Source organism: Danio aesculapii, chromosome 3 (assembly GCF_903798145.1).
Source record: "Danio aesculapii chromosome 3, fDanAes4.1, whole genome shotgun sequence".
NCBI lineage: Eukaryota > Metazoa > Chordata > Actinopteri > Cypriniformes > Danionidae > Danio > Danio aesculapii.
The window spans coordinates 29,263,558-29,282,654 of NC_079437.1; the positions used below are offsets into that span (position 1 = coordinate 29,263,558).

A 19,097-nucleotide genomic window follows, 5' to 3' on the forward strand; every position below is an offset into this window, starting at 1 on the left:
ACAAGGCATACTACTCTGTGAAAGCATTACCTAAAATGATGAATTTTCTTGCATCCGATAAAACCTTTGACATTTCAGGGCTGTGGTTAATCTTACAGATTGAAGTTGTGTATTTTTGTGTTCCCCCCAAATGGTACATTATTGGTTTTAAAAACCATTTTCCCTGCTTTGTGTAGTCATGTTGCACTAATTTCAAAATGTTTCTATTTCTACTTAAGTGTGATTAAAATCTATCTTATCCACTGTAAATTACCTCCTCATTAAGCTCATTTGACAACATTTTTCGCATACTTGGGATTACTAGTAAAACAAATCTCAAAAACATCTGTCACAATCCTAACATGAATCTATTCAAAGTTTGTGCAAAAGGGAAAAATCCCAAATTAGAATTAGGTGTGTTTCCATCACATTGTTAAGAGTGGTTGATTGTGGGATTGGTAACCAAGCAACCAACAGTAAACAAGGCAAGCATAATGTAGGCAGCTGATTAGTTACATGGATGTAATGTTCGTTATATCAAAACGTACTTAGCAAAACACATTTCCATCACCCATTATTCACATTAACCCTTTTAAGCACAAGTCTAAAACCATTACATTTTTCTACATTTTCCATTTCCATCACTCGTTTTTCATCCAACTGTGCATTAAAGCAGAGTGGTGGAAACCCAGCTAACTTACAATGGAAAAAGAAATGGGCCAATTTAAAGAAAATTTGAAATGTGAAACACTTTTTACTTCAAATACAAATTACTTGTATCAACCATCCTGTTCAAACTTTTATTAGCTGTAAAAAAATAATTGCTGCCTTAAATATTATATTTTAATATAATTCAACTTTCATTACATTAACAAGACATCAAGTCTCCTCATGAATCTCAAATAACTTAAAAAAATAAGTTGAAATCACACAAAAATGCTCATTGTCATTGCCTTTTTGATCATCTCATTTCTTGAAGGGGTAGTTCAACCAAAATTCTTTCATCATTTATTCACTCTTTACTTGTTCCAAACCTGTTTGAGTTGCTTACTTCTGATAAAATCATAAAGGTTTAGAGCCACTAGTAAATAATGTGTACATTTTCATTTTTGGTGGAAACTATCACTTTAAAGTGAGTTGTTGTACAGTCAGGGCAACAAAGTTGTAAAACTGAATAAAACTTTACGCAGATTATTGATTATTAAGTGATTATTATTCGCACTATATTCATTATGGCAAAGAGGTCGCCAGGATGATAGTGAAGTAATGAGCAACATCTGTGGCAAGTACATCTGAATGTATTCTAAAGAATTATTTGAGTTTTGAGTATATGAGATACTTACATGTATTTGGCACCCTTTTTAACAATAAAATAATCTTAAAACAAGTATCATGTGAGGTAATAGTAACAAAAGCAATAATGACTGAAGTAAAAAATTTCATAAGGTTCATACAATAAGAAAGCCGTTATTTAATATTTTATTAAATATTAAACAATTTAACCATTTTTTTACATTTAATAAATGCTGCCTTGATGAACAGAATCATTTTATTTAAAAAAAAGAAAAAAATTGCCCACAAACTAAATTTATTTTATTAGGTTTCTACATGGAATGTCAATCGCAACATTAATTTTCTAATTATCATTCCATGTTGTTGCTAACACTACCCCAAATAAACACTTCCTTCCCTCCCTCAACAGCCTACAACTTCCCATTGAAAATCCTAAGCAAAAATAATTAAGTAAAAGAAACGAATAATAAATTTTGTATAAATAAATTATGTATTCATATATTAATGCTCAGCTTAAGAATTAAATGGTTAGCCAGCATATAATCTAAAAAAGGGCACCACACTTTGTCAAAAGTCTTTAAGGAACTAGAATGTGGTTAATTTTTTCCTATTTAATGCAAGTAAACACTTCTTTTATCCATGCATCAAAAGAGGGTGCAGAAAGTGCGTGTTTCCACTTTAAAAGGATGAGACATCTTGCTAGTAAAGTTATAAAAGCTAAAGCTTTTCGGACCATTACTGAAAGGTTAGCATCTACTGCCAACCCAACAATTGCCAGAAGGGGATTTGTATCCAGATCTATGTCTTCCCCTATCATTTGACCTAACACACTGTAAAACCCAACAGTCAACTTTATTAAAGGAAATGAGTGCAGTTAACTCAAAGTTGACCGAAAGCTAATTCTACTCATTTGAAAAGAGTTTTGAACTCAGTGCTGAAAGTAATGATTCAACTGAATACCTCATTACTTCACCTTAAATATAGTAAGTTCACAGTACTCCTATAGATTAGCTTTTTAACTCAAATGGTTTGTAGCAATCGGTTTCCTCATACGGTTTGAGTTGCCTTAACTTATTGAGTTTTACAGTACTCAATTGGTTTGAGTTCTCTTCATTTATTGGGTTTTACTGTGCTCAAATCCTTCGTTTACTCAAGTAGATTAAGTTCACAGTACTCGTTAGGATTAGTTTTTGAACTTAAATGGTCTGATGCAAATGGTTTCCTCAAATGATTTGAGTTGTCTTAACTTTTTGGTTTTTTACAGCACATGTAACCTTCATTGAACCATGAATATTCTTTCAAAGCACGATACTCCATAGCCAAGGTGGTAATAATCACCAGCAGTCTTCCCATGGCACATGAACACAAAGTCCACATCATACAAATACCCACAAATATTTCTAAAAAGCTTTTTAAACACACATGCATGCCGAATCCCCAAAGCGTACCTGTGGCAGTGCGATGGAGAGTTGCCTCTGTAGCGAGTCCTTCTCGTGACCCAGCTCTCGCAGACGTAGCTGTGCCGTGCCGAGACTCTCCTGGGTCTCTCGGAGACTCTCCAGCAGCCGCTCTCTCTCCGTCAGCATGTTCACCATCAGAGACTCCAGGTTTCCAGTGCTCCCTCCTTCATCTCCGCCGCGGGCCTCCCTGCCACCATAGCCACCACCCATGCCCCCTGCACCGCCCCCCATTCCCCCACCACCTCCAGCAGGAGAGGACGGGCCACCTCCAGCACCACCCCGCCCGTCCTCAGAGATGGTGGGCATCACCTCGCACATCATCTTGAGGCCGTGAACAGGTGCGAGTGTGTGTTATCTGCTAGTGTGTGTGTGCGTTGGCCCTACAAGTCCGCAAAGAGGAATTTGCGAGGATCACAGTGTGGGACCGTGGTTTTTTTTGCGTGCCTGAGAGTCTACGGCAAACAGATAAACAACTTGTCATTCATATGTTTTTCGAGTGGTGCAGTTGTGAGGTAACAGTCTGTAATGTTGTGTTGTGTAGAGTATTGCGGATATTATGCATGCAGTTGTTTAGTTTTCCTCTATTTCTTGTCTCTCAGTAAGTATCAGTTTGTTTTCACCCTCTGGAATCTCCTAATCGCTGTGCTCTTCTTCAAAGCTGGACACGTACTTCCAGTTGTCTTCTTGGCGAGTTCATTATCCTTTTTCGTTATTTTTTTCCCCCCTCAGTGCTCAGGTAGATTCATGAGTTGTGTTGCTATTTCCTGAATGGCTTCAAGGCTCCTGATTGGCTCTTAGTATGTGCTGTTCAAAATCCTTGGCTTGGGTGCGTTTGGGTGGAGCAGCAGGGTGTGGTTTCAGGTGGGACAAGAGTGGCAGGAGAAAGTAGGTGGGGAAAGTCGCAGGGTCGCAGGGATTGGATTGGGTAAAAGGAAGGGTGGGCATGGAGGAGAGTCTTCTACCCAATGGGTTCGAACTTCAAGTAAAGGAGAGCTGGAGAGGGAAATAAAGGAGAGTTGACATTACCACATATGGTCAAAGCTGGGTGAGAAGAAATCAAGCGTTATAGACTATCAAATCCAGTAAAATCACAGTTGAATCAAGTTAACTTGACTTGAAATGTAAATCTGATGCTTAGTTTCAAAGTATTAAGACTTTTTTATTATTACAATAAAGCCTTTATTGATCATTTTGGAGGATGACATGACACAAATAGGACAGACAAGACAAGAAAATAAGAAGTAAACAAAATCAAAAAGGATTCAGACAGCAAGAGTTGACAGAAAAACTGCAAAAACATGCTTTTCATGCAGATATTAAATGCAACATTTGTGACTAAGACATGGTGGTGGGTTACCATCAGCTGTCATTTAAATAATCTTTAAATGCTAAATCTTTCAAACATAGTGCGATTATAAATCCTAATATAAACACTAAATTAAAAAGAACTCTAATGCTTAAATGTAATACGCCCATCTTGACAGCTGTAACATTTACATGCACATAACTTTCTGATTAAGGCCCATATTCTGGTAAATCCTTTCTTCTGAAAACAGATTTAAATGTGCCTCAGAGTTTTGACATATTTATTTCTAACATATTTAATCGGTTAATTCTGAATAAACAAGATATGCAAATCGTTCTGTTTGTTTGTGCTATTTACTGTGTATGATGAATTACAGTAATTTTCAAATGAAATAGGGTATATGCAGAAGGACTTTTAATTTGTCAGTAACCTGCGTCAAATGCTTCCTTTGAACTCTATGCGGTTACAAAATCGGCACGTTTAAGGTCTGTTTTTCTCTAAAAATCAACGATCTTCACTGCCTAAATGATATATACGCTATAAAGTGGGTCTCAGAATGTACAAGAAGCACTGCATTAAATTACATTTTCCCACGCCATGTCTTTAAAGTATTTAAATTTATTTTACTCCATTATTTCCAATGGCGTTTCTGCGCTAGCCTGCTGATCCTGACAGGCGCGTGCGAGTAAACAGCTTTAAATGTCGGTTTAAGCTTCAACAACTAAATGAATGCTGAAGTCTATTTAACTGATTATATTTTAATCACATTATAACATTGATGCTGTAAAAGGAACTGTATTAAATTGAAAAAGTCCCATTAACCACTCACCGGAAGTATATGGGTATATGAAAAAACGCTTTGCATATACCTTATTTATAAGCTCAGGAAATATCATTCATATCACAATAACACAAAGCTGTAAATGTAGGTCATGAGACTCTAATAAATTTAGGGCATGATGTTTCTTTTCATTTAATAACATCTTCATTAAGAAAAATCAATGTCTCCAATGTCTCAACATTCTTTTGAGCAGCTTGTATCTAAAAATCCCAAAAGCTTGCATGTGGTAGACAAATAAAAATGAAGGTTTAGTCAGTAAATATTCTAAATGACATGAAAATTCCACTACAATTCCATTACAATTATAATGTCCACTTAAATGTGTAGTTCACCTAAAAATAAAATGCGCTCAGTATTTACTCACTCACTCTCAAGTGACTTTAAACCTTTATGAGTTTCTTTCTTCTGTTAAACACATACAGTAAGTAGATATTTTGAAGAAAGTTGAAAACATGTAACCACTGACTTCCATAGTAGACAAACAACAAATATTATGAATGCAATGGTTATATTGCTTTCTTTAAAGTGTCTTAATTATGTTCAAAAGAAGAAAGAAAGTTAATCAGATTTGGAAAAACTGAAGGGTGAGTAAATGATGACAGAAATTTCAGTTTTAGGTGAACTATCCCATTAACACTCAAAAACAACTGTGATGCTTCCATGAAGAACCAGTAATATCCATGGAATATTTACATCCCATTACTGGAAAAAAAGTTGCTTAGGTCACTAAGAAATGTGATTCACTAAGTGATTCTTTTAAGAACAGTTCACTGAAAGGTTCTTTGTGTAACCAAATATGACAAAATAGCAAAAAAAAACAACAACAAAAAATAGTCCCTCCAAGATTTTGCGGGGACATTTGTTAAAATATCTGCATCCTAAAATGATTTTGTGACAGCTTTTCTTAAAACATACGGCATTATTTGTTTCAGTTGTGACAATTTGCTATAAAAACACACACAAAACTTGTGAAATCGTTCTTTTTAGATCTCAAAAACCTACGAACTCGCAAAATCTGATACTGAAAACATTACTTTAAGAGTTCAAGTAAACTACTTCACATTTCTAGAAATCAAAAATCTGGATTAATCTTGTTTTGACATTAAATGTGTTCACACAACCCTTACATAACAACTAAATTGGCAATCATTCTGATTAACATCAGAATATTCCTGTGCATGTAAATGCATTGAGTGAGAGACATGTAGTTAGGAGTGAAATCACCCGGTTCTTCGACACAGGAGTCAGCACTAGATGGTGGCAGACACATTGGGGAGCATCAAACTAAAAATAACATTGAAACCATCGGGTTTCCCCCTCACAGAAATCTGGGAAGAGCATGAAAGAGCGTCCTGTTCCAGTGAATGTCGACACAGAGGAATTTGGAAGGATCAATAGAGGCAGTGATTCCTCACACAGGCCACAAATCGTGCTAAATACTCGCTGTCTTGAATGTTAACGACGTCGAGGAGAATGAACACAATGTAACATCGTTTCCGCGACTGTCATGCAGAGCATTCAAATCAACACCCAATTCCATTTGTTTTGTCTGCCTATCTGTCTGTCCGTCCATCCGTCTCTCTGCCTCCCTCCCTCTCTCTCTCTCTCCGACACACACCTAAATTCCCTTCAATATAGACAGCAGCCGTTTGCAAACACCACACCGCGCCGCTTTTATCGCTAATTCGCTTATTTGCTCCCCTAAATACGGCTTTGTAGAGCCTATTAGTCATGAGGCTAATGGATGCGCATGATACACGGAAATGAAATTCATGGTGTGTAACGACCATGTAGCCGGGCAGCGCTTTTTTGTGCGCCCATGGACGTTGTCTAAACGCAAGAAGGAAGAAACGGGTGTCGTTTAAAGTGAACCCGTGCGTGATTGGATGCCGCTGATCTTGTTTATTCCCCTACTAACGTGAACGTTTTGACGGGAACGATAAAAATAAGCACCCGTTCGCGATTCGCCTGGATGTAGCCTATATGTGTTGACGTATTCCTCGCTCCACCACCATATATATGTACCGTTTCTCTCCTGCAGATACGCGACTGGACGTGCCATCGAAAGAAACGGTTACATTTGAACTGGTCGAATGAACAACGCATCGTGTCATTTCTCCAAATGTTGCTATTTTATCCTCTTCCTCGCATCCTTTCGCCTCGCCCCCCTCCTCCCAAGTCCTCCATCCCCCTCCTCATCTCCACAGCTGGGCGATATCACACACACACACACACTCACACACACAAACATGCACATATATAAGAAAATACATGCGATGCTGAAATATGCACCGCTCACCGTTGTCATCGTCGAGAGTAAACGCTAGACATCATCATCATCATCATCATTTCATCCCCGTCGACCCCATCGGAGCGCAGCGCTTTCGGGTGCCGAATTCGCCCAGTTATCAGCCTCCCCCCTTTCCCTCTTCCTCACACATGTAACGACGGCACCGAGCGAGCAAACGTTACACCTAACCATTGGCAATCCCAGTCTCTCTCTCTCTATCTCTCTCCCTCTCTCTCTCTCCCCCTCCCTCCCGATGTAAAGGTGCTGGCTCTTAAAGAAACACTCCCGCCTGCTTCACCACAAACACGAGCTGTTGCTAGGGCTACTGTTCCCGCGTGTCATCATACCTGTAAATGACACGCCCCAGCATGGTATTTTCTTTTCTACATAGGAAATACGTGTTATTTTAGGACAGTAGCATTCTTGGAGAAGACTGCCAACGGTCAGCGTTGGGTACCACTGAAAACTTGAGCAGTCGGTCCACATGTGTCGCCACATCCACTCCCTCTATCGGCTGCTTTAGGTACTGCGCCTCACAAACCATCCGCACTTGTTAGCAATTATCACATCATTTTTCAGCGTCTCATTGCATCATCACTGAAGTGCGGCATTTGCTGGGTTTTAAAAGGTAGTTTAGTCTGGATGTTTTAATTAAAACTAATTTTTTTAAATATCTCTGTCCATCTGAATATTTTACTGTAACACAAATCACTCAATTTAGCATTCAAATATTTTTTCGTCATACTTGATTTCTAAGTATACACTTGAAAAGTATTTATTTATTTATTTATTCATTCATTCATTTTCTTTTCAGCTTAGTCCCTTTATTAATCCGGGGTCGCCACAGCAGAATGAACCGCCAACTTATCCAGCATATGTTTTACACAGCGGATGCCCTTCCAGCTGCAACCCATCACTGGAAAATATCCATACACACTCATTCACACACATACACAATGGAAAATTTTAGCCTACCCAATTCACCTACAGCACATGTCTTTGGACTGTGTGGGAAACTGGAGCACCCTGAGGAACCCCACGTGAACAAGGGGAGAACATGCAAACTTCACACAGAAACACCAACTGACCCAGCCGAGGCTGGACAGTATTGCATGCATTATATAATTTGAGAAAATATTATTTTGAATAATGTTCCTGCTGAATGAATTTGTCATTTGAACTTTAACTAGTTAATTAGTTTTGTAAACAAAATTCCATCACCATGTCCAATGTATAACTATTTCCTATACAGTATACAAAAACCAGTGTGCCAGTGTCCTGACATTTTATCCTACCCATCAGATTATACTAACAACACTGTATTTAAATGGTTCTGTGGTTGGGGTTAGGGATTAGGTAGGTTAGGGCAATACTACAGCTTCATATAACACTACTCCACATTAAAATTTACACTGGAAGCAAAATCTGATGGGTAGCATATTGCGTGACTAAAATGCGCTACCTACTTTTTGAAAGGGAGGTAGGACAATCTGACAAGGTAGGACAAATCACCAGAACACTGGAAGTATGCAAAAAGCACCTTGGTGGCCTAGCCTACTGCATCCAATTAGGTTCTGTGCATTCTGTTGACACTTTACTCTCAACCTTGTAGAGAATTTATGTAGTAAACTTAAGCAATATAATTAACGCTGTATGTCATGTGACAGTAACAACATGGCCAGAGCAGTATGTGTCCAAAATACATTATAATCTGAACTTACTTCACTTCAACATTACTTTTCTTTACCTTACTTTACTTTAAATGCCATCCTGTGCATTCGATTTCTGAAGGTTGAACGAAAAAAATAAACATGGCATTTGAATGTTCTGCCTGTGTGTTATTTTGTATGTAAATTTATTTTTTTAACCAACTTTCCACCACTTTTGGTATAATTTCTAGCGAGAAGATAGAAGGCCTTTTGTAGTGAGCAAATATTGTCGTAGTTATCACCAAAGCTTTCTCTATTTTCTCTACATGATTAAATTGTTATTCAGAAGTCTGTCTGAAATCAGCTTTGTGAGGTGCCTTCATGCACAAAAGTTCCCTCCAAAGTCACTATCCCAAACAAGTCAGCTGACTTTTCAGACACAACCAGTATATCCACCAAGCTATACTTTTCTTCGCTCCTAAATTAATAAATTCCCCAAGTGGCCTAGCTGAAGTAGTAGGTCATCTGGATAGGCCTACTTCTAGACTGATCTTTGGTGGTTTTGTTTTAATAGCATACTATGAATTTGGACATACAGTACATACTTTTTTTTTACATTTTAAGTAGTGGGGAAGTATGCCATTTTGGACACAACAAGTAGGCCTGTAAGGCCAAGCAGGCCTATGTTATTTCATTAATGCCAGCAGGCACAGGACGTCAACATGACGTCAGATTTACGTTGTACCCCCACGTCATGGGACATTGCATTTTGCTTGAAAATGGAAATTGGGTTGACGTCAGAACCCAACATGAGTCTGATGTTAATGTCCAATGTCAGACAGATGTTGCATTTTGACGTTTAATGTTGTGTGGACATTACCAATATGATGTCTATCAGACGTTGGATTTTGGTTGCCATACCTGATGAATAAATGTCAGTATTTGACGTCAATATGACGTTGGTTTAAGATGTTGGCTCACCGTTGGATTTTGGTCACTTTCCAACACAACCTAAAATCAACAAAATATCAACATAATTTCATGTCATTATTGAACATCAACATAACATTGTTCATAGATGCTGATGCTAAATCTACTTCTACACCTATACCTACTTGTTTTGGACATGTTGCTTTTATTAATATTTAAATAATGATAATAAGCGAGTTTTGATGTTGTCACGGTTTTGCAGGTCTCTAACAATTATTAATTTAAGAAACTTGTAGCTTTAAAATAGACATCTTAAAATGCTATCTATCTATCTATCTATCTATCTATCTATCTATCTGTCTGTCTGTCTGTCTGTCTGTCTGTCTGTCTGTCTGTCTGTCTGTCTGTCATCCATCCATCCATCCATCCATCCATCCATCCATCCATCCATCCATCCATCCATCCATCCATCCATCCATCTATCTATCTATCTATCTATCTATCTATCTATCTATCTATCTATCTATCTATCTATCTATCTATCTATCTATCTATCTATCTATCTATCTATCGTCTGTCTGTCTGTCTGTCTGTCTGTCTGTCTATCCTGTTAGCTTTAAAAAGATAGCCTCTGTGTGCAACGACCAAACTTTCATTCACTTACTCACTATTCACATGATATAGAAAACACTTAATTTGTAGATATGACGCAAATAAGCTATCCAATTACGTATATTTTACATCCAGTCATGAAAGAATCATAACAAGCTATCTTTATGACGTCGAGGAAAGGCTTGCGGAAAACCAAATTACCCGCGACAGGTCTTGAGCTCCAGTGGCGGAGACCACAGTCATCAAATGCGGCAAACCAACCAAAAACAGACACCGGTGACTTCTCCGCCAATAACAAGTCCAGCGAGGAGGGTTTCTGCACCGATGAAGGCCAATAAACAGGGAACAGAACAAGGTGGAGCTATGAGAAGGGTCCCGAAAGGGATGACGTAATGTGTTTTTAGAGGATGATATCATCGTTGTGCACAAGGAGAGGTTTTAAAGACACAGCTGTGTGCTGTCGAACAACTAGCAGCTGGAGCAAGTGCTGCACCAGAACCAGAAGTGTGGGACGTCATCTTTGCACCAAATCAAATCAATCAACATCTAATTAGCTATACGATATATTAAGTTTTCTTTTCTTTTCCACCACAACTATGAGAAGCCCAAAACGAAGATATGCCTTCATTTGTCATTTTTTCAAAGCACACCAAGATGCCAACATCTCAAACATAACACGTATGCATTACAATGCAGGATCAGTATTTGCATAGCTTGTAGTACTAGCATCTCTACCCATGTACGGCCAGTCACCATGGCAACAAAGGCAACATGGTTGTCTTGTGGAGCTGCAGCATCAGAGTTTTCCGAGCCACTGAGCACTTATGAAAGAGGTAAAGACAGGGCACTGGAGAAACGTTGAGATATAAGCAGCCCTCGTCCTCATGGGTTCAGGAAAAGTTCAGCATGAGCAGCTGGTCACAACAACACCCTATAAGCAATATTACCATTACAATTAAAACGGATGTTGTAAACTTTTCTTTAAAAGGGACGGTTTAGCCAGTAATGAACATTTAGTCATTGCAATGACATGTTTGCTCACTGTCATGTCAGTTCAAACATGTGAGACTTTCTTTTCATCTGTGGAACACAAAATAAATAATTTTTTTGTAATCAGTTATTACTATGTTGTAGACCTTTAAAAAAAAAGAGATCAAACTCTCAAATATATTATATATGCCAGTACAAGGTTATGATGACTGAATTTTCATACTGAAGAACTTGCTCTATATGTGCACTGTGGGGAAAGGAACCATTTATTAAAAAATAATGCTTATATAAAAACACATTCATTCATTCATTTTCTTTTTGACTTTGTCCCTTTATTAATCTGGGGTGGCCACAGCGAGATGAACCGCCAATTTATCCAGCAAATGTTTTACACAATGGATGTCCTTTCAGCCTCAACCCACTACTGGGAAACACACATACACACTCACATTCACACTACAGCCAATTTAGCTTATTCAATTCACATATAGTGCATGTCTTTGGACTGTGGGGGATACCCACGCGAACACAGGGAGAACATGCAAACTCCACACAGAAATGCCAACTGATATAGCCGGGGCTCGAACCAGTGACCTTCTATTTGTGAGGCAATCGTGCAACCCACTTCATGCTGCCTCTTTTATGAAAACTCTTTAAAAAAGGTTCACATTTTGGTCCCTGAATTGAACTTCTTAAATGTAAAACTCTTAAAATTCCAAAAATAGATTTCAAATAGAAAATAGGAAATATTTTCTAAATAGATTTTTATTGCAGTGATGCTTTAAAAGAAACATTTTTGGGTTCCCCATAAGCAACCTTTTGTTTTTAGGGAACCCAAAAATGTGTTTTTAGAGCATAACTGCAAAAACAATTTATGAGAACCTCAGATTTTAAGAGAGAAGAACATTTGAATAATCCAACTTTTTTTAAACTTTAATAATCTTTTGTGAAATGGAAAAGTTCTATGGATAGTAAAGGTTATCATGCAGCCATCAATGATAATTGAATGGAAAACAATGTTTATATTAAGAATGTCTAAAGAACACAGATGTTCCACGGATGGTAAAGTTTCATGGAAACATCAGAGATAATAAAGAACCTTTATTTCTAACACAAAAGAACATTTGGACCATCCATAGAAACATCTAATCCACGTACGATTTTTACTTCAAACCGTCAATGAGAATAAAGAACATCTATTAGTTCCTTGAAAAATGATTAACTTTTTTTGGTTCTTTTGAGGGACCAAAATCCTTTCCCCTAAAAATAAGAAAATAAAAATAAAGGTTCCAAAAGAAACATTTCTGGTTCCCCAAAGAACATTTATGTGATCAGTTTGTCCAATTTTGTTAGAAGATGAAAAGGCTCCATGTACATTAAAGTGTATATATGAAACAAAGAACCTTTTTTTTTTTACTTCTAATAGAATCTTAGATTTTAAGTAAGTAAGTTATGTGTATTTATATAGCACATTTATCATGTATGGCCATAAACCCAAAGCGCTTCACAATCACGAGAGGGGGATTTCCCCACTCCACCACCATTTTAAGAATGTATATTTAAAATATTTCTTATTTTAAGAGGTATTAACTGAATCATGGTTTGATTCTTAAAGTATTCTTCAATGAAATGCAACTGTTCTCACAGAATCTTTAAAAAAAATTCTGTCGTAATTATTACAACAAAACACTGCTTAGGAATTTAAATTTTTTTAACAGTGTTTTTCAATGGCATCAGTGATTCTGAAATTTCTACAAAATTATGTGATTTTATATAGACCTATTGTAACTATTTAGATTAAATGTAAATCTTCAATCAAGAATATTTAATATTATTACTTTTAAATACATTTAAACAGTGTATTTTGATTTTGTATGTAAGATTCTATCTGTATTCCACGACCTGTAAATGATTCTAGATGAGAATCGCTGTAGAACCTGTCATCTGGGTGAACTCAGCACAGCACATTCAGTCTCTCTCTCTCTCTCTCTCTCTCTCTCTCTCTCTCTCTCTCTCTCTCTCTCTCTCTCTCTCTCTCTCTCTCTCTCTCTCTCTCTCTCTCTCTCTCTGTGTGTGTTTAAATGCAGGACAGTTGGTTCTATCACACAATAGCAAAGTGATGACCCAAACATCACCTGAGTATTATCACAAAGTACATCAGGACCAATGTCTTCCCCTCAGACTGAGATCCATTGTCTGCATTATCACCTCTGTCTGACCGCACAGAGAGCAATACTGTGCATAATGATGACGAAAACAGCATAAATTGCTCATATGGGCTTATCATGATATATTGAAAACTGTATATTTGGCACATATCAGGAGGGAAGTGATGATGATGATGTTTTACGAGCTCTTAGCTCCCTCTCCTGTCCATCAATGCTACTGCAATATGGCCCAGATACCAACACAAGAAGTGCTGTGGTGTTGAATAATGGCGCTCTGTTAAACGCTGAGTTGAGGCTTATAGTCTCTCAAACCTCTCAGGCTGAGAAAGGATAGGATGTGGAGATATGGAGACAACAAGTCTGAATGAGAGAGATATGTATCTTTATCAAATACCTGGATGTACAATAAGAAATTAGCTGTTGTGTGATTAGCCACTGTTTTCCTTCAGAAGCACATCTACATCCAAACAACCTACAATTTTATTAATTCCGAGGTTATTTCTGGTCAGTCCTATATAAAGTTAGCATGTGTGGAGGAAAAGGGCAGTTTATAAACATTTTGATGAATCACTTGTGTTATGAAGTACAGTATGAAAAACATACAATGTAGGGTTTCTGCAGGTTTCACTCATCAAGTGAAATTTAAGACATTTAGGACCATTATGAATGAAATTTTAGACTTATACAGGGCTAAATGCTAATAATTTTATTCAAATATCCCAGTTGAAAAGGATTCTCACTTGCCCTATCAAAAATTATTATAAATGAATACATTTAAAAACACAATAATAATAATAATAATAATAATAATGATAATAATAATAATAATGAACAATATAGGCTAGGTAAGTGTCTTCAGCAGTTGTAAATGGAGAACTTTTTAACAAATGTTACTGTACGGAAAGTTGAAAGCCAATTTTTCAATAAAAAGTTAAAAGTTTAATTGAGATTGTTGGTGATTGTATGGGTGTTAATGGCCAGATTGGGTATCTATACATGAACAAAGGAAAATTAAGACCTGGTCAAAAAAGATTTGAGACTTACAACACAATATTGCAGTGGATTTAAGAATTTTTAAGGCCTAAAATTTAGCTTTTGATTTTTAAAGACTTTTTAAGACCCCGCAGGTACCCTGAACTTGAAATTAGAGAACACTCAAAGAGTTCATTTACAAAAAAAAAAAAAAAACATAACCAGTGTTTTAGAATTTTTTAAATATCAAGTTTTTTTTTGCAATTGTTTTCTTCAATACTCAATGTAAAAAAGAAAAACATAATTTCTGTAAATTATTTAAAAAATTGAGTTATCTATTTTTGCTGATAAACTTTTCACTTCCAAATATGTTCACTGAAAACAATTATTTGGATTAACAAAATTTTTTAAATGGAACTGGTTGCATACAATTTATCTGGGCTAAATTTAAACAATGTTTAACTTTGTTCTACTTAATTTGTTTGCTCAAATTCAGCCCATATAAATTGTTTGCAACCACTTGGACCAATCCAATGAATATTTTTTTAAAACATGGAAAAAACCACAACCAAAATTCCTTGAAATTAGATATTATTTTACAGAATATAATATTAGGGCGACATGGTGGCACAGTGGTTAGCACTGTCGCCTCACAGCAAGAAGGTCGCTGGTTCAGGCCCCAGCTGGATCAGTTGGCATTTCTGTGTGGAGTTTGCATGTTCTGTCTGTGTTGGCGTGGGTTTCCTCTGGGTGCTCTGGTTTCCCCCACACTCCAAATACATGTGCTAAAAGTGAATTGAATAAACTAAATTGGCCGTAGTGTATGCGTGGGTGTGAATGAAAGAGTGTATGAGTGTTTCCCAGTGTTGGGTTGCGGCAAGAAGGGCTTCCGCTGTGTAAACCACATGTTGGATTAGTTGGCAGTTCATTCCACTGTGGCGACCCCTGATAAATAAAGGGACTAACTCGAAAAGAAAATGAATGAATGAGAATATAACATTTCCACTGTACATCTCTTATTTATCCTTCTTTTGATGATACTCGGCACAGATACTTAGTTCATTAAAGAGAAATAATGTTAATTTTCACTGTCTTTTCCAAACATGACATGCATTCTTCTCTAAAACACAAGACAAAACAGATCTAAAGGTGGGTAAATAATGAGGGAATTATCATTTTTAGTGTAGAAATCTTTTAAGTAATCTTAAGTAACCAAAAAAGACACCCCTGCTATTGTTAAAAACATTCATTCATTCATTTTCTTTTTGGCTTAGTCCCTTTATGAATCTAGGGTTGCCACAGCGGAATGAACCGCTAACTTATCCAGCATATGTTTTACGCAGTGGATGCCCTTCCAGCTGCAACCCATCACTAGGAAACACCCATACACTCTCATTCACATACATAGACCTCAGAAAATTTAAGCTTACACAGTTTACCTATAGAGCATGTCTTTGGACTTTGGACAGGAGGGAACCCACGCAATCACAGGGAGAACATGCAAACACCTCACAGAAATGCCAACTGACGCAGATGGCTATGGGTAATTTCCTAATTTATTTCATAATATTAAAAAATAAATAGAAAAAATGAAAAAAATGTATCGTATTACCTAATGAATGATATCTTTTTACATCTTATAGTGAATTTATTACAATAAAAACAAACCATTCATTTAATAACACTATGGAGTTTAATGCTGTATACACAAGTCCAGGCGTGCCCAAATGTTGTTTTCATATAAAGGACCAAAAACCAAGCTTGATTTAGGGGCTGTGGGTCGAAGTTAAATGAGCCAAACCGTATTACATAATATTTGCCATGGGTAATTAATTTGCTAATATTTCAAAATAACTAGAAAACTTTGCTTTAAAACATATTAATTAAAGATGCAGTATCATTTTAACATAAACAATCCCATTTATAACACAATAGAGATCAATGCTGAATACACTAGTGACTAGTCGAGCTGCTCCTGCCTTTGCCTTCATTTGCTCACTGATGTCTTGTGCATTGTCCTCTGTCTGTCAACTGACAGTATATACATTTTGAAAGTCTGATACATTTGCAACATTTAATTGAAACATTACATTTTTTGTAGCTCCCTATCATTCTCCCTCTCTGTTCAGATGGGCTAAATCAAAGGTTTCCATTGGCTAACTTTGGCCCGCTGGCCCTACTTTGTGCACCTCTGCACTAGTCAAGTTGTTGATGTCCTCTATCTGTCAAGTGAGTTTTTGCATAAAATCTGATTCATTTACAACATTTAATTGAAACATTTAATTTCAGTGAGCTTTTTTGTAGCTTAACAATAAAAGCAAAAAAATGTTAAGTGAAATCAGAAATTACAATATCTGCTAAATCTATAGAAATAAATACCTGTCATTTTCCCCTCTCTTCTCAGATGGGACGGTGGGCCAAATCAAAGGTTACCATGGGCCAACTTTGGCCTGCGGGCTATAGTTTGGGCATCTTTGGTTTAGAAGTTCTAAATAGTAGATTTGAGTTCTTTAGTTTGTAACAATAGCATAGTCAATTACAATAGTCAATATTTTTTTCTGCTAAATAGAATTCTTCCCATAGATACCTAAAAGAATAATGAATTTTGAAGTATAAAATCACAAAGCTATAGTGAACATTATTTTTTTTTTATAAATTAGATTTTATTTGTGTTCATATTTTAATAATGGCTGAGCTGCAGGAAATTAATAACAAAGAGATTTTGAATAGATTTTGACAGTTACAAATTTAAACAACTAAAAGACGGGAAAGGGCTATGGAATCCTAATGGTATGATAAAGAACATTATTTGTTTTATAGAGAACAATATTTGAACAATATTGGAATCCTGATATTAGCTATTTAGAGAACGTTATTTTTAATAAGTTTGATTTCATTAATATTGTTTTAAATACAAATAGTTGCGCTGCAGGAAATGAATAATGAGGATGCTTGGAATCCATATTTTGACAGTTGCAAATTTAAAAAACAAAAGGCGGGAAAAACCCTAACTCCAACTAGGCGTGGGATGATAACCGTTTTCAAGGTATAGCGCGGTTTAGAAAAGTCAAGGTTTTAGAGCCACCAGAATTTAGTTATATCGTTCTTATGATATATGTAAGATTTTTAAAAATGTTTCTTTTGACAACAGTATCTCCAACAGAAAAGATATCCAAAGATACCGTTTTAATTGTAAAGAAATCAGTGTTTTTGAAACTAATGAAGACAGCAGGTTGAAATGATTCACTTGAACTATTTAGCCTGATTTGTTTACTGTAACAAAATGTTTTAAATGCTTCTTAACAGAAAATATATTGTGTTCAATGGGAGGAAAATTAGTTTTTTTTACCCACACAATTTAAAAGAATATATTTTAGAGTAGTAATCACACTGTCAAACAGTGATATTTTTATCCAAGGTTTCATACCGTCAGAATCTTATACCGGCCCATGGCTAACTCCAACATAGCATAAAATGGTTCTTCAGGGTGATACGTTCTAAATACAGCTGTCACTGCGTACACAACCTTCAAAGAACCATGTTTCTTTCATGTAGATTTAATTCCGGCTCATGTAAATATATGGGTGAGAGCAAGAGAAAAAAAGCTGAGAAATCACTGCAATGTGTCCATAACATAAGCAAATGTGAGAAACAGGATGTGGAAAGCAGACAGTCAATGCTCCAGAGACATGTGAAATACCTACTGACTTCATAAGGGCTGGTATATCAAAAAAAAAGAAAAAGAAAAAAGAGGCATTATGAAAAGTGGATGATTCAGCAGCAGTCGGCCCACTCACTGATGCAAATGACTGGAACAGAAGCCCTCTTTCACACTATCCAAAGCAAACACTGCTTTCATCAGACTCTTCCTACAGTCTCTGACTCATCTTTCTTGGCTCTTTATTTGATTCCTCTTGTCTTTTACAGGCTTCAGCACTCGACAAATAACTCATTCCTCTGTTTGCTGGTTAACATCGACTTCCCTTTCTTTGTGGAACAAATTCAGACAAAAGCAAAACCTGACTTTGGTCACAAAAGACGACTAATGAATTTAGTGTGTTTGAAAACACAGGCCTGATGCTTGTTTTTTTTTAACAATTATAATGGAATAAATTATCGCATGATTGAAGTTAACATGGCGACGCGGTGGCGCAGTGGGTAGCACGATCGCCTCACAGCAAGAAGGTCGCTGGTTCGAGCCTCGGCTGGGTCAGTTTGCATATCTGTGTGGAGTTTGCATGTTCTCCCCGTGCTCCGGTTTCTCCCACAAGTCCAAAGACGTGGTATAGGCTAGGTGAATTGGGTAGGCTAAATTGTCCGTAGTGTGTGTGTGTGTTTGTGGATGTTTCCCAGTGATGGGTTGCAGCTGGAAGGGCATCCGCCGCATAAAACATGTGCTGGATAAGTTGGTGGTTCATTCCGCTGTGGCGACTCCAGATTAATAAAGGGACCAAGCCGAAAAGAAAATGAATGAATGAAATGAACACAAAAGCATAAATGATTACATTTACTTTCTCAGTGCATGCTACTTTACTTTTCACTATTTCATTATGAATAGTTTATATAGTTATGCTTTTTAAAATTATGTAAATTATGTTTAAAATAAT

The 19,097-nt window shown here is 36.7% G+C and overlaps 1 protein-coding gene across 2 annotated transcripts in view; it reads right to left on the reverse strand.

The window, feature by feature from the left end:
* Positions 1-7,341, reverse strand: part of ppfia3 (PTPRF interacting protein alpha 3) — an 82,871-nt gene extending 75,530 nt beyond the window's left edge. For both annotated transcript variants that reach the window (XM_056453584.1, XM_056453583.1), the window contains exons 1-2: positions 7,179-7,341; positions 2,721-3,725 (exon numbers count right to left, since the gene is read on the reverse strand). In XM_056453584.1, the coding sequence (XP_056309559.1) occupies positions 2,721-3,053 (333 nt within the window). In that variant the 5' untranslated portion in view covers positions 3,054-3,725; positions 7,179-7,341. The remainder of the gene's footprint in view (positions 1-2,720; positions 3,726-7,178) is intronic.
* Positions 7,342-19,097: the final 11,756 nt, after the last annotated feature.